The following is a 15,640-nucleotide window of genomic DNA, read 5'->3' as shown; positions in this document are numbered from 1 at the left end:
TACAATTGTAAGAAAGGGACCAGCCAATGATCACATGCACTAAAATACATTGCTGTATTTCACATATTCCCTCCTGATTATTCCTTTTGACTCCTGTTACACTAAAAAATTTCAACACTGACTATCTGTGTGCACCAAAAAAGACTGTTTTTTAGAAACAGTAACTGCACCACTTCACAGATATAATGTTAGGACTTACCAGTGGATTTTTAAAAAACTCATACTTTGCATAATTTTTTCTAAAATACAGTTTGGTTTCCTCTTCCATTACCCAATTTGACTGAACTTCCATCACTAATTCATGGTCTTCTATAGCTCTTCCTATAAGAAAACAAATAAATAAAAAATTAAAGAAAATGCAAAAGCAAAAATAAAGCTCATGACTATCAGAAGACAAAGAACTCTCATGATCTACAGATAAAGCAGAGCAAAGTTAAACTTCCATTTAATTTAACTCGCTCTTCATTGAATTTAACCGATTCTTCAGTCCAAAAAGACAGATTAAGGATGCTATATGAAAATCTCATTTTGTAACCAGATTAAATGAAGCAAATAAAACCATAAAGAAATTCAGAAAACAAAAAATACCCAAAAACAGTGAAAGGAAAGTAAGCATTTTGAAATCTTGTACAGGTTGTTCTATTCCAAAACACATTCTTCAGATGCAAGGGCAAAGAACTGAAGCTCTGAGTTAAAACCAGCATTTTTTTCCTTCAGTTTTATAGAGAGAAAGTGCTCCTCTGAGATGACATTTAAAACTCTTAAATGCTTGGCATTGTGACATTTAAGAAAACACCATTTCCTCAAGACTTACTTCTTGGTAGAAAAATATGACATTGTTCATCACCCCAAAGGATGGGTAAAGGTGCTGATATTTCTTTATTTTTAAGGTGTCACAGAAAAAAAGTATTTTATAACTGAGTAAACTTACTTTTTTGAAGGAACTGAAACACTGAGTGCCCTCCAAAAAAACAGCTCTGTAATCAAACCCTAAACGGTGACATGAAAAAGCTGCCTTTTAGTTTAGGTAGATCATTTTTGTCTTCCAACTAGACTGGAGACTTTCTACCTCCCTTTCTATCATCTCTTTATTACTGCTATCTCTAACATGAGGAGCACCTGCTACAGTCCACAACAGCCTCCTTAACTATGGAAAGTATTCAATGCACATGAAGCATTTAATATTGGAGTACATGATAGAACACATTTCAAAAAAACCTCTTCTCCAGCCACCCAGCGGGGAAAAAATTTCAACTAAATAAAAGACATTGCTCAGCATTATTGCGGAGCAATAAAGGTAGTGCTTTATAAGCCTTCCCAGCCTTCACAGACTACGTGAAAGAATGCAGAGTGAAATCAAAATGTGTCTGAAAGATACTGATGTGCCTGGCCAAGGCATTGCCCTCTCCTCAAAAGAGAAGCCCTGGAATGTGTGTTCAGCTGCAGAAGCAAACAGAAAACTGTTTACAGCCAGCAGAAAAATTTCTCAGTATACAAGGAAGAATTTCTGGATGAAGATAGTACTCGCCTTACAAATGAGAGCAGTTATGGATAACTGTTCTGTTTTCAGAGCCTGCCCTGCTCAGGGGAATTGCAGTGGCAGTATGGGACTCCCAGCACCAAGGTACTCAGTGGTAGGGATGGCATGGCATCATCCAAAGTTAGGCACACTTCAGCTGCTTTCAATGATCTTAGACATTGTGAAAACCATTCAAGTTAAAACAACACACACCAGTTAAAGACGCAGTTCTGAAATATATTGATTTATAGAGCTGCAAGAATTGCTGAACTTTGGATATTTGAAATAGAACCCTTGCCATGCAAAACTTGGGAAGTGGGGAGGAAAGCTGAGCTTCCTGGCTGCCGAGGCAGAAGCAGTGAGGACACAACCATCCTTAGTGCTCAACAATAGAGCTCTGCACCCAAGGGCATATATGTTTGTGAAAACTGAAATGCAGAGACCGTGGGTTTATGCTTTGCTTTAGGTGGGAGTTTTGTTGGGATTTTTTCCTTTTTAAACCTTCTCAGCAGATACCTCCACACAGCAATGAAGGCACAATCCAGCGATGTAATTAATGTCTGTCTTGATTAAAAGTAGAACACTGTGCTCAGCTCACTAAGATTCATGCAATTACATCTAATTCAGGACTATTCAGACAGCTGTTAGATTTTAAAGAAAATGTTCACTAATTGGTGGATGAATTATTAATCCATGTAATCCTGGAGTTTACATAGACACACACATTTGCTTACAGCACTTCTTTCAATACCAATTCATCTAACTTATAAGATAAAAAGACTTTCCAAATTTACATGAATAAAACATACAACAGTAACAAACAGAAAACAATCCCAAACTAACTCATCGTTTGGAAAGTATTTGTTCAAACTACTCTTCCAGTTCTTAAGAATATACTTAAAGCAAATCAAGATGAATATGTTAACTCTTTCTAACAAAACCCCATCTAAACCAGCATTGTTAAAATAACTCCATTATCATTCAGTACTCTAAAAATACATAGGGGATATCTCAAATTGTTCCTTTCCTTGGCCAATTATGTTGAATTGCCAACCTCATCATCTAGGAAATTATTTTACTTTTAAAATTAAGTATTCACCTTTTTCTAGAACTACACTGCAAGCAGCTGGAGCTGCTTGTAAGACTGCATGGTGAATGAAGGTCTTCATCAACTTTGAGAATATCAGAATATTAGGAAAATCGATTTCACTAATTATCTGATATTGAAATCTTCCAGGAAATCCTCCAGATTGAAGAAAACTCCTTGTCAAAAACTGTACTGTGCAAATACAGAAAGCTGGAGACACAGTGCCACTATTGTTCTGGCATGGTTGCTCAAAGGCATCTTCTTCAATAGTTACTACACTACTTGAACACCAGCTACACTGCAAAATACAGAAAACACTTCTGCTGTTTATATAGTAATGTTTTCTAAAGCCATTTTGCTACCTCTTCTTCTATACCAGTCATTTTCAACCTCAACCCAGATTTAACTCTGACCTTCCGCTGAGCTGGAAGCATTTTACAGCTGATACATTCAGTGCAAAAGGTTACAAATATCTTTGAAATTTCACAAAGCAAGAAAATAAATTTGAAAAATGTTTGTGTCTGCCTTCATAGGATAAAGGACTATAAAAGGGCGGAAATAGTTTTAGCTTTTGTAGTTCATCCTTAAAATACAGCTGATAAACATAATTGAGTCAGAGATGCACAGTCAAGTTTATTTTCAATAAAGGCACAGGGCTGGATCCCCTAGATACATCCAGAGGAAGAAAGGGACTCTAACAAGAGCTTTTAGCCATATTTCAATATCTGGGAGGGAGGGATTGGCCAGGGAGAATGTTTGTGGGGGTGTTTGGTTTTTGTTCATGGTGTTTACATTTTTTTTTTTAAATCAACAGCACTGGAGTTACCAGGTACCAGTACAGTCTCTTTTGAGAATTAAGAACTCCATGGAGTTTTCTATGTATTTTAGAATGCAGGAAGGCGTCCAGAACATCCTCTTTTTCCAGCCACACTTTGCACGAGCAGATGGAACTGCCCTTGAAGTTGCAGAAGTACTACCTTTTTTAGCTCTAGTACAGTGCCAAAGTTCAAGAATAACATGAAAATTTTGAGTGATGTGAAATTATAACCATATTTCTTTGGCATTTGTCTTCTAGTACATTTTTTCTAACATAATTTCTTATCAAAAGCATACACAGCACAGTACTGAAACACTGTGCTGTAAAAGCAAGTATGATTGTCTAGCTTGAGATTCAGTTAATATTACATTCCAGCAGTGGGCTTCTAAATCCTCTCTTGCTAAGGAAAATCTTTCCTGTATTCTGCATTTTTTACATCTCTGCAAACATCCCCTTTCTCCCTACAATTAATATGGCCTTATGTTTTTTATAGTGCAAAAGTACACCTATACACTACAAAAAGGAACACAGATCAGACGTTATATTTTGAAACCACAGATTACACATTTTGAACTGTACAATAGAAAAAGAGAAGTTTTACTACACTAGAGGAACACTGACAATGTGAAAGACTTTCAGAACACCTTGTTACCAGCAACTTAAAATACTACACATGGCATTGCTTCAATACAGTTCACTGGTCCTACATGGAAGTTTGGAAGAATGGTTTTGTTTTCCTTTTAAAGTAGCACTGTCCCAGAGTTCACCATAAATCTAGCCAAACTGAATGTAGTGAAGGAAAATACTGACAGCCCACTCTGATATTATTTCTGAAAATTGAGTCCTATAGTAAAGATAAAATAGCACTGTGTAACCTCTTTCAGTCCCTTATGTCAGATATTTCACTCAGGTGTGCTAGGAACAAACAGGATTTTATTTCCAGTGAAAATAACCCAAGTCTTTCTAGAGATAAGCAGCAAACACAACCCATAAGAGAGAAAGAACTGCTAGATAAAAACATGGTAGAGCAAGGAAGAATTTGCAGTGAGAACTTTAACTGTTATGTCTTCCAAACTGTTCTTACAGATGCAGATGAAGCAGTGTGAAGCAAATGTACCATGAAAAAAATCTAGTTTATACCTATGCTTTCAAAAATAATCAGAAGCAACAACCCTAAAAATTCAGAAGAAACTTCCCATCATTTTGCTTCCAAGCCTTTCTATTAGAATTGTACTTCCATGTGAAAATGAAAACCAAACACCTTATTTAACATCATATCATTATACATGATTAGTCTTACCTAAACCTGTGTGGGTAAGTTGTTCAAAGAGAGTCCAGCTGTGGTCATCAACATAGTGGTTCTTCAATATCAAGAGCTGACACACATCCCTGGCTGTTATATCACTTGGTACTTCCAAAGCTCTGCTAGTATCATCTTCACTATACACTTTGATTACCTGCAATAAATAAAAACTCTAAAATATCCATAACTTTAATCTTTGCTTCAGTTACTCCATATATGTTGCTCTCTCAGCTTCATGACTGAGACAAGAACCCACACACACATAGTGCAACATGAAAAATAGCCATTCCTCTCTAGCACAATGGCATAATTAGGAACAGAGCAGCCAAGAAAATCATATTTCACTACTAAATTTGGCCACTGGATATCCCTTGCCACAGGAGACTGGCCAGATTGGTACATTAGCTTCAAAAAAAACATTAATGGACAGATAAATAAATGCAGCAAAACTGTACATTCTTAAGTAAGCTGAAAAAGAAACCACACAGCATAAACAGTGAAACTCAAGAATTCTATGACTGCAGAACTGTAGAAAGATTTGATAAAGGAGTTAGTTCAGAGAATGGCAATCAGACTCAAGATGCTCACAGTTCTGTAGACAATAAAACAGGAGATGTTATATACTGGCTTCAAATTTTGACAAGTAAGAACTGGAATTCTTGCACACACATCCTCAGTTTAAAGGGTGCCCAAGATGCTTTTAACTGATAAAATACTCCCCTCAGTTTATTGAATTTATCCATATTCATGAGAAAGCAAGACAAAACTCTCCTGAAATTTATGCACAAAACCTAAATACCATTGTAAATCCCTCATTAAACAGCAAGATACAAGTTCTCACTTTAAAGACAAACAAGCCTGTTACTGTCAGTCATTCTTAACAGCTGCCTTACCGAATACACGCTCATTTCAAGCATCTAATAAACAAGCAGCAATGTATTGTGCTCCAGCTTGTAAAGGCAGCTCCTCCTCTGGTTTGTGCTGAAGTTGGTAGGAAAGTGAGCAGGAAACTCCAACTGTATCTCCTGCCACCTGCATCTTCCCACCAAGAGAAAAAATCCAAAAATAATTAAAAAAAAAAAAACAGGTTCTTTCACTCATGTTTTCCAAACGTCAGATCAAGGAAAAAGGACTCCATTTGTAAACCACACTGAGATTTTTAAAGCATACTGATGGCCTTACTCCTCCACAAAAAGCTATTTTTTCAGTGGAACTAAACAGATACAGAAGTTTGGTTCCAAACTTTGGCCCTGCACATCAAATGAGTACGAAGCCTATAATAATTTGCTTTAATATTGCACCTAATCAGTGTTGGCAGGTCAAGAGTTGCACACAATACTCAGCCACCCTTGCCACAATACCAATCCTCAGAATATAGCAAACATTAAATTCATGCTCCTAAAGTGCTGAAAAACCTCTCCCTACTCATGAATCAAGGACCTCAAAGCTGAGACTTTCAAGGGAAATAGGAGCCCTTAAGAGAAAGAAGTTCCAATGTTTCCAAAGGCCTAAGCTGCATCCCAGTATTTCCACTTAATCCAAAAGGGAGAAAGACCACATTGCTACTGAATTTAATACTGCCAAAGCAGGCATGGGGGATGGCTGTGGTTGGTTTTGTAAGATGTCTATGCTTTGGCAGTGTTCCCACTGTTAAGCAAGAGAAACCAGCAGCAATGCAGCCTGCTTGCAGCAGAGACTGGCTCCACACACACCAAGTCCTACTCCAGTCACACAGAAATTATGTTCGGCCATTCACAATAAACCAGCATGAATTATTTAAATTCCTGCAATATTTACAATGATTCAAAGATGAAATCAAAAGATGTGTCTGGCATGGTGCACTGTGAACGGGATGGAGGGCTGTAGGGGTGACTAGAGGAAACAGTGTCCCATCACCTTAATAGAGGTCCTACTCTGGGCAGCACTGAAGGTCACAGACAGCTTCATTAGTCTGTCCAGCAAGTCTATGTCAGGCTGAACCTAAAGGATTTTACAGGCTGAAATGCCAGAAAGGAGAGAGACAGTAGAGAAGGTGAAAGCAAAGGTAAGAATTGAGGTAACTTTCCAAGCACTGACAATTGTTCTAAGTCCCTTCCAGCTGGAATATTCTATTCTGTTTCCTAATATTCTCGCATAAAGCCAGGGTGGGAATCCATGTGAGCATGCTGGCTAGGGACTCTGTGGCACAGAGCAGCAACTGCAGTTTTCCCCAGGCACTCATCAAGTTCAGTGATATGCTTATTTTACAGCAAGAGCACGTACAGCCCATGCTGAGGCTCTTGACGGATATTTTAACAGAAATTCTTTTTAAAAGGGTTAAGAGTCGCAGTGCAGATGACTTCACTCTTATTGCTAGAGAAACGGAAAAAGAGTTTTTAAAATGCTGGAGACAGCAACACAAGGCATGATAATGAGCTGCCTGTGGCCATTCAGCTCAGGGAGTGGGAAGCCTTGGAGGTGGCCTTGGACTACTGGAGCTCAGCTAAAGCAAAACAAAGCAACACAACAAAAAAAAAAAACCCAATGAGAAAAAAACCCAGTTTATATTCTCTGTGAGTATTCTCACTCAGTTTTCTCAGTATAGGGAAATAAATCCTGCTCAAGTCTAGGAGAACACACCACCCCAGCTCACAGCTATGATGGGGTACCTTATCAAACACAAATGCTGTGACCTTTTTCTCTTCCTTGCAAGGGATTCAGATGCAGCAGGAGACAAGAGTCACCTAATAAGACTCTCATCAACTTCTGTCACACATTTTGCTTAACGAATTGGTGTAAATCTCATCACTTAGAGTGATCTTTGAGGGTTTTTTTAATTAGAAGTTGCTCAGTATGTACTTGGTGCTGTGTTTGAAGCAAAATCTCCTGTAAGATTGCTGGGAATGTACTTACTCCAAGGGGAGTAGATCAGATGAAAAAGGATAAATTCAAAATCCCGTTTTTCCTTGGAAATATGTTGCGATACTTCTCTTCCTAGAAGTACAGGATGCTTTGAGAATTAGAGGGTGGCAGAGCTATGCTAAAGATGCAACTAGGCTGACTTCCTATAGAAATGAGTAAGCTTGAATGATCACTTCACTTTTATTAGCGGCTCTCACCGTGTATTTGACTGGCCAGTCATCTCCACTTTCTTCCATTTTCTTTTCCCCTGAAAAATCTGTCTGAGAAGTAGCACACAAGAAAAGAGCTGCTAATGGAGAACAAGCTCTCATTACAGTTTTCATTATCCTACACTCTCAAACTTTGCTCCAAAGCAAGCTGTTTCACTTCCCTTGACTATACCTATTAGTAGGCAGAAAAACTTGTCTCAGCAGCACTGAAATCTTCTTTCCGGTCTAGTTTATAAATACAAGGAGATGTTAGTTCTTCCCAAGGCCAGAAAAAGAAACACCTCAATAGCTTCTATTTAAGTCACTGGAAGTAAGAAATAAGCAGCTCCAAGATTTTCCTATAAGAGGAAAACACCAAGCTCAGCATGACAAGCATTAATCATTTTCATTGCTTATGGGAGCAGGCAAGGAGTTACAGCATTCCTACATGTTCTCTTTCAGATTTAAAAATACTAAAAATCAGCCAAGATCCCAGAATTATGTGCAATGCATCTTTATCCCTCCAAAAATTATTTTTTAAGAAATGTTGCTTCAAAATTAAATATATTATTTTTCATATTTCACTAATCAAATGAACTCAGAATGTAAAATAAATGTTGAAAAATACAATCAAATATTTAACAAAGAAAAATAGAAAGAATACCCTAGTTTTTACACTAAAAAGTCACCAGAAGAAGCAAAAAACCAGCAATTGTATAAAATAATAAGTAAAAGAGCACATAAGGTAAGCAGTGTGGGAGGAGGGAGGAGCAAGAGAAGCAAAGCTGGACTCTACTCCCCCGAGTCTTCTTCCCCACTCAACCGTCATCTCCACTACAATAATTAAATAATGTGTTCATAGACTTTTAAGAGAGGGTGTCCAAGTCTGATTCTTCAGAATCTTCATGCCATCTGTTTCGGAAGTTCCAATCTGCAGAAACAGCACAAACATATGCCCTGCACTGAGGAATTTAAAATTTCAAACCAAAGTCCTAACGTGTGAAAAAAAGCCAGGTAGAACCCACAGAAAAAGAACCACTAGCACACAGATTCCATATTTAGGTGCCTACACCAATATGACCTGACATTTATATGATTCTTAATGCTTCTGTATAGCCACTGACACAGGGGGTAGTCAGCACCTTAAAAAAAAAAAAAAAAAAAAAAAAAGAACAGGCCACTTTTATTTATAAAGATAAAAGCCCCTAACTTCAGCTTATGATTTCTAGAATTATTTTCCCCTTCCCCCCAAATAAAACACTGCACATTTTTGTAATTACATTATAATTTCTGTCACACTTTTGTTAAATGCAGAATTATTGTATGCAAAACCAGGCTTTAAAAAATCTTACACTCCAGGGTGTCATACTTCTAAAATGCTGGCCTGATACTCTGCTAACCCCTCTCTATAGTTTAAAAATCAGGCTATTTGCCTGCAGCATTTGTTCTCCAAATCCCAACCCTTCTGCCTGCTAGACAAATTTTTTTCCTTATTCATACTGGCAAAGGGTAGAGGAATTTGGAGTGTATTTTAACTACAATGGAGGTGCTTGGAAGCTTCTAGCATTTTGAACTGGTTTATGACTTCTACCAACAGTCTGTCTTGGTTTAGTAAGAGTCAGCAAAATTCTGCATTCATAAAAATATTTAAGAGGTTAAGTCACAACTGTTGTTAGAAACAAATAGCATGTTAGTAAAGTTTACTGTCTTCTTTATCAGCTGTGAATGCAAGACTTTCCATTTAAATGTCCCAGTCTACAGTTAAAATGTCAGCTTCCAGTATTTCCTCCAAAGGGAAGATTTCCAGGCCAAAAAGATTCCTGCAGTTTCCATAAATCTACATCTGTCATTAAAACAAGGTGCATGCAATGTCTAATTGTACATGTCTTCTCATTTGGAACACAGCATAGCTGCAAGAGGCAGAAGGAACACAGCTCCTATATTCTGTCTTGCAATGAAACCGAAGTGCAAAGAAGGAAGAGCAAATTCTAGGAAAATTGGTCTACCTCTCCTTCCACAACCTAGAAACACCTCATACTTTTTCCATAATCTAACCTTTTTTAAAATGAGATGTCAAAGAGCAAAAATAATGTTAATTTCCAGCCTTTATTCCAATGTAAGATGACAGACAGGGTCCGTTTCTCTAACAATTAATACATTTCTTGCCTCAAAACCTAAAAAAATTTTTAGACCTAAATATTCTTCTAGAAAGTATTAAAAAACTTGTTAAATTTCATGTTAAAAGTATGCATATTTTATCAATTAAAACAATTGCTACTTATTTTCTGTAATCAGCTTCTGTGGCACTATGGCAACTGTCCATATAATGCAGCTCACAGAGCCACTCCCCTCCTTCAGACTCCTGGTACAAACTCCATGCCCTACCTAATCCAACCACCCATGACCATTCCAGGAATTATAAAACTACATGAAATACAGAAACTGAATAGCAATGCAAAGAAGTAATAAACCATACTTTATATTACCCACAGGCAAAAAGGTCCAATTCTTACTTTCAAAAGACATACTTGCCACCTGACTTTGGGCAAGTCAGCATTACCCCCTCATTTTTGCTATTAACAATATGGGGAAGAGGAAGTGAAATCTGTTTCTGTACAGCAAGGTAAAAGACTGAACTCATTAAGATTGGTAAAGCACTTATATCTCCTCACTTGACTACTGCTTTAGATGGGTAAATATGTTGTATTACAAAAAGGGAGGTTAAATTATGCAGATCTCCAAATTGTAATAGGCTATGTGTAAAAATATACCAGCGAAGTTCTTTCAAACAAAGGTTATGACAATCACATCATGATACTGGAAAAAATGGCAGAATGAGGACAATATGACATGCAATCATGGCAAAGACAACGTCAGTAAAACTGAAGAGAAACAGAGTTTGAAAGACACAACAGGGAAGCTAAATACGAATATCATTACTTAATCCTGAATTTGATACACTCAATTTTACAATATTGGTCAACAGAAACGAAATGTAGTGATAGATAGTAATAAAATAGTTACAGAAGATTTCATTTCCATGCATAAAACTGAACAATAAGGCAAAGTCTAGAAAAAGCCACTGCCATGTGCTGGACAATTAACTCATAGTACAACTACTTTTAGAGCAGAAAGTGAGATTTTTGTAAACTATATGATAATTAGATGACACTTGACCCAAAAAATTACAATAGTTAAAGAACTACATAGCAACAGCAACACTGTGAAGTTCAACATCCTGTAAGTAGGACTGGCAGTAATAAATAGGTTAAAAGTGAAAGATTTATCACCATCAACAGCCATTACCACAAAGGACCAAATCAGGAGCAAGAAATCAAAGGGATCTACAGAAGTAAAACCCACAATAAACTCCTGAAAAATAATGCACATTATTTATAAGGAAAGGGAGGGGTGGATCAAATAATTTATTTAAATGGAGAGTCTCAAGTTAATCTACCTTACCAAAAATCTTTTTGAAACTATGGCGATTCCAACCAGTGAAAGGTATTTCAAATCAACTGTTAAGATGTGTGTAAATAACTGCAAAGTTGTGAGGAAATGTAAATATTATCAGCAAAAAATTCAAATAATACTCTTCCATAGAACATCAGAAATGAAAGAAAATTAGCAGACTTGCCAAATGATTAAGCTGTCGAAGGAGCACTTATACAAGACAAACACACCTCAGAGAAGCTACATCATTTATCTGCATTAATTATTCACAAAGGATATGGAACACGTTCCCAGATCTAGTCTTCATAGGTGAAATAAAATAGTCTGTCTAAAATGGAACTAAACTGGACATAAAAAGGAAAATAGTTAACAGGAGATTATACAGTCTAGCATTTAAATGGCAAACCTCAGCCTATCCTAGCACCAGTGGAAATGTAGGCTTAGGCTTCACCTATCACTTCATCTGCTGTGCACTGATTATAAAGTTCTGCTCAGACCTGAAAAAGTGGAAAAGCCCAAGGGCTACTGCAGCAGATTAACTCTGGGCATTGCTTTGCAAATTCGTGAGTCACCAGTGCCTATCACCAGGCAGCTAAGAAAGAATCTACTAACATAACCTAAATCTGTCTCTTCCCCAAGAAAACCTACTCTTAAATTTATGAAAACTTTTTTCCATCTTGTTCATAGCAATTCCTAGAGTGATTTAGAGTAATCATCATAATTCTGAAAAATCTCAGTGGGGTAACGCAGTTTATACTGTCTGGTATCAGTAACTTTTCCCAGGTCCTTCAAAAGAAGAGCTATCATGAAAATTAAACAGTTATGAAGAAAGAGACTACAGAATAAAGATAAACTTGGAATACACAGATCATTTTTAGAATAGCTGTCTATAGTCAAGTAATTTCAGGCTCTTACTCATATTAACCCTCTAAATCAGAATGGAAGCACCATGTCTTACTAGCCACAATATAAATAAGTCTTAGTTATTTTTCATTAAAATACTATTAATGCTAACTTTACACATTAACACCTGACACAAGGCTATTTGCAAAACTTCTTGGTGCAGGGAAAGGTAAATGGCTCCCTATTCCTGTCCTCTTAAGACTATCACTTAAAGGCAGCTAGTCCAACATAGGTCCCTTCTCAACTCCAGTGCACAGCATGCATGGCTTTTCAATTCATCTAAACCCAACCCATCCCTACGTGGATGATCAGGAAGGCAAGAGAGTTTTACACCTTCCTAGCCACTAAAAATAAATTAATAAATGGTTAAATTTCTGTGAAACTTGGGTAAAATTATTATACAAGGGAAAGTAATTTGAAAACTCAGCTGAGACCATGATGTAATCCAACCACTGAGTAAATGTACACAGGCTATTCTCCCTTAAGCCAAGCATCACCACTTCTTGGTGATGGAATCACAATGCTCCTTCACAGAGTTCGGTTCATACAGTCCTCCTAACACAGCTCAATTGTTTAGGCTCACGTGAACTTTTCTTCATGAAAAGTTAATTTAGTGTACCTGATCAGCTTATTAGTAAATTTATGGTATTACTATCTTCAGTCCTTTGTTTCCACACTGCCTGCAAAGTGCTAGCTTTAAATAGTTTTTATATATTTAATAGTAATATTCAGGTTTACATTTTACTACATACAAAAGCAATATTTAGAATACACTTACCACAGACAGATGGAAAACATCCAATTAGACTAACTGGACTTAAAAACAGGGATGGAACAATCATACTGGAGGATTCAAAGAATCTGACTTAAGAAGGCACTTTAATATTTCATTTTTTTAAAAAAAAAGTTTGTCAAACAGAAAATGAACAGAAAACAAGTCATGTCTGAAGACAGAGAAGAAAGAAATTTAAATACGAAGCCACTAAAATATACTTCTGTTTTTTGTATTCTGTGTACAACGAAGATGAGGGCAAAATGTTATCAGCCTCATGTTTGTATAGCTTGTCCCTATTTATGTCAAGGCACTAACATTATTTAAATGAGGCTTTCTGTATTTAATAGTGCAGTTTGTCCAACATATCCTTCGCTTGTCAGAGATAAATAGAATGCTGTGTTCCAGCACAAGAGAAAGCAAATCTGTTACTGCCGCGTTCTGGCTGCAGTCTATGTTTCTGAAGAGATACCAGCTATAAAAAGAAGTACCTATTGTTTCTACCAGGTTTTTCACACCATGTTGCTGGTTTCTCAGTAGAGCAGATCTCTTGCAAAGCTGAGAAAGACCAAGTCTCTGAATAACACTGTTAAGAGACCAATTAGCTTCCTATTTCCTTTGCAGCGGTCCTGAAATAGATTTTTTTAAATAAGAAAAAAAAAAAAAAAAAAAGGAGAACAGATTTTTTTCTTAAAACTCTCACTTTGGCCATTTTAAACAGAAGCTCCGGCTTGAACTGTAGCACAGCTTAAAAGAGATTAATGCCTTTATCATCAGCTATATCAGCTGTGTATTCCCCTGAAGGTCACTAGAGGAGAAAATCATGTAGACTCCAGGACAAAGCAAAGTTTAGATTTTTAGCTAAAGATACAGTTTGGAAAATGTCTCTGTATTTCTGAAATTGGTACAAGGAATGTCCAGAGCAAATATGACAGAGGCCATATAAGGCATCCTACTGTAATAAATGGTTGTTTTACAATGTTGAAATACTTTGCCATTTGGTGCATTTTATATGACAAAAAAACTTGCTTTGCTGGGTCAGACCAGTACTGTCATCTCTGGGTATCTGTTTCTAGTCATCAGTGGAATGTAAGAGCAAGGTTTAACTGTTGTAGGATAGGTATTCTTACAAAAAAAAAAATACTTCTCAGCAGTTCTGAACATTATTTTTATTCACATAGCATTGTTCCCTCTGGCCAAAGCATAAAATCCAAACAAAGAGTAAATCCTGCAGTAAATGTAGTAAGTCTACTCAAACCACATAAACATTCAACTATACACTTCTGTGTTATTACAGATTTGTCAGCGGGTTTTGTCAGCAAATCTAAACCCCTAAAGGAACAGAAAAAAAAAAAAAAAAAGAGGGGCATCTGGGCATGGAAACCAGCCCCTGTAACTGCTGGCAAAAGTGTAATAGTCACCACATGCAGTCGACTAAAACAAGGGAAGCAAGTGAAAAGGAAGATAGTAAGTGGGTGATGTAGTTAAAAGGGGGTAATAATTTCCGAAATTTAGTCTGTTTTGATAATGTTTACCTCTAATCATTTGTTCTAAAATGAAAATGGGATATGTAGACTGAGCAGTCTTCAGTCACACGGGAAAACAGAAGCCAGCAGCACATTTCCCATCTCCACGCTTGTTGTGATACCCTACATTCAGAGGTCTGCTGGGTTGTCTGGCTGCTGCTTTGCTTGCCCACACACAAGCCATGATCATACTACCATAAATACATGCATTTTATTTCTGTTATGATCATCCTACAAGTTTTGTCAAACAAGATACTCAAAAAGGCAGTGACAGACACCAATCCAACAAGTTACAATCAACAGGACCAAGGGAAAAATGACAACATTGAGGACTTGCATATGCAGCTGATGGGTATGATGAGCTATTGAAGCCTGGCTTTCGGGCCAGTACAAGACAAGCTGAGGGCTCCAATTGCTATTCAGTCTAGATATCATTTAATTGCTAACCTCTTGGAGAATAGGATTGACCTAGCTCAGAAAAGTAGTCCAAGTGGCCTAAAAAAAAAAGCACAACACTATGTTAGGGCAAAGGTTGTCAATAGAAATGATAAAATAGGCAACAAAAGTTTTGAAAAGACTGTGAAGAAATCAGAATGCACTAAAGAATAGTGGGGGTGAAAAAAGAGGATTTTAGTAGAAAATAAAAGAAAAACATTAGGTGTGTAAACTGAACACCTCCTCCCAGGTCTCAGTCCTTCACATGAACTTTAGTGGTGCCAAACAAAAAGGTATCGGCAAAAACACCAAATGCAAGAAATTGCAACTGCAGGGATGTGCAAAGCATGGGAAAGAAAGGAATCAAAGATGTCTCCCTAAGTCATCATTTTTGATGCCCAAGCATGAGTTTTGGTGAAGATATTGGTCAGCAGTCCAAGACAGCCATTTGGATCGGCCAGAAAAAGGAGGTGAAATATGAGAACTGTGATGAAATATGACATACATGCCAAGAGCCTAACAACTCTGGGTGACGAAGGTGGATGTGTATTCTCGGAAAGTGTAACTTCAAGTCCGACTCGCCTTGCTTTGTACTGTTCCCAAGGCACCCATTACAAACTGTACTGCAGCAGAGTAAATCTGTTCTTATATAACTACTTTAAACTGTGAAAAACTGGTTGCCTTGAAATAATGTAAACATAAATAAAGAGTGGAAAGCAACTGAGTATGGACAACC

The 15,640-nt window shown here is 37.1% G+C and overlaps 1 protein-coding gene across 9 annotated transcripts in view; it reads right to left on the bottom strand.

Annotated features, from left to right (window-relative positions):
• Positions 1 to 15,640, bottom strand: part of GRB14 (growth factor receptor bound protein 14) — a 59,274-nt gene that overhangs the window by 20,397 nt on the left and 23,237 nt on the right. For 5 of the 9 annotated variants that reach the window (XR_010369319.1, XM_064434675.1, XM_064434673.1 and 2 more), the window contains exons 3-4: positions 4,724 to 4,898; positions 200 to 321 (exon numbers count right to left, since the gene is read on the bottom strand). Coding sequence is in view for 8 of the 9 variants with exons in the window: in XM_064434675.1 (XP_064290745.1) it covers positions 200 to 321; positions 4,724 to 4,898 (297 nt within the window). In the remaining variant the exon portion in view is untranslated. Of the gene's footprint in view, positions 1 to 199; positions 322 to 4,723; positions 4,899 to 5,619; positions 5,751 to 15,640 lie in introns of those variants that run through there. The other 4 variants (XM_064434674.1, XM_064434680.1, XM_064434679.1 and 1 more) reach the window with 2 other exon arrangements.

The sequence above is a fragment of the Passer domesticus genome, chromosome 10, assembly GCF_036417665.1.
Source record: "Passer domesticus isolate bPasDom1 chromosome 10, bPasDom1.hap1, whole genome shotgun sequence".
NCBI classification, from domain to species: Eukaryota; Metazoa; Chordata; class Aves; order Passeriformes; family Passeridae; genus Passer; species Passer domesticus.
This window is presented reverse-complemented; position numbering and strand designations above follow the sequence as displayed.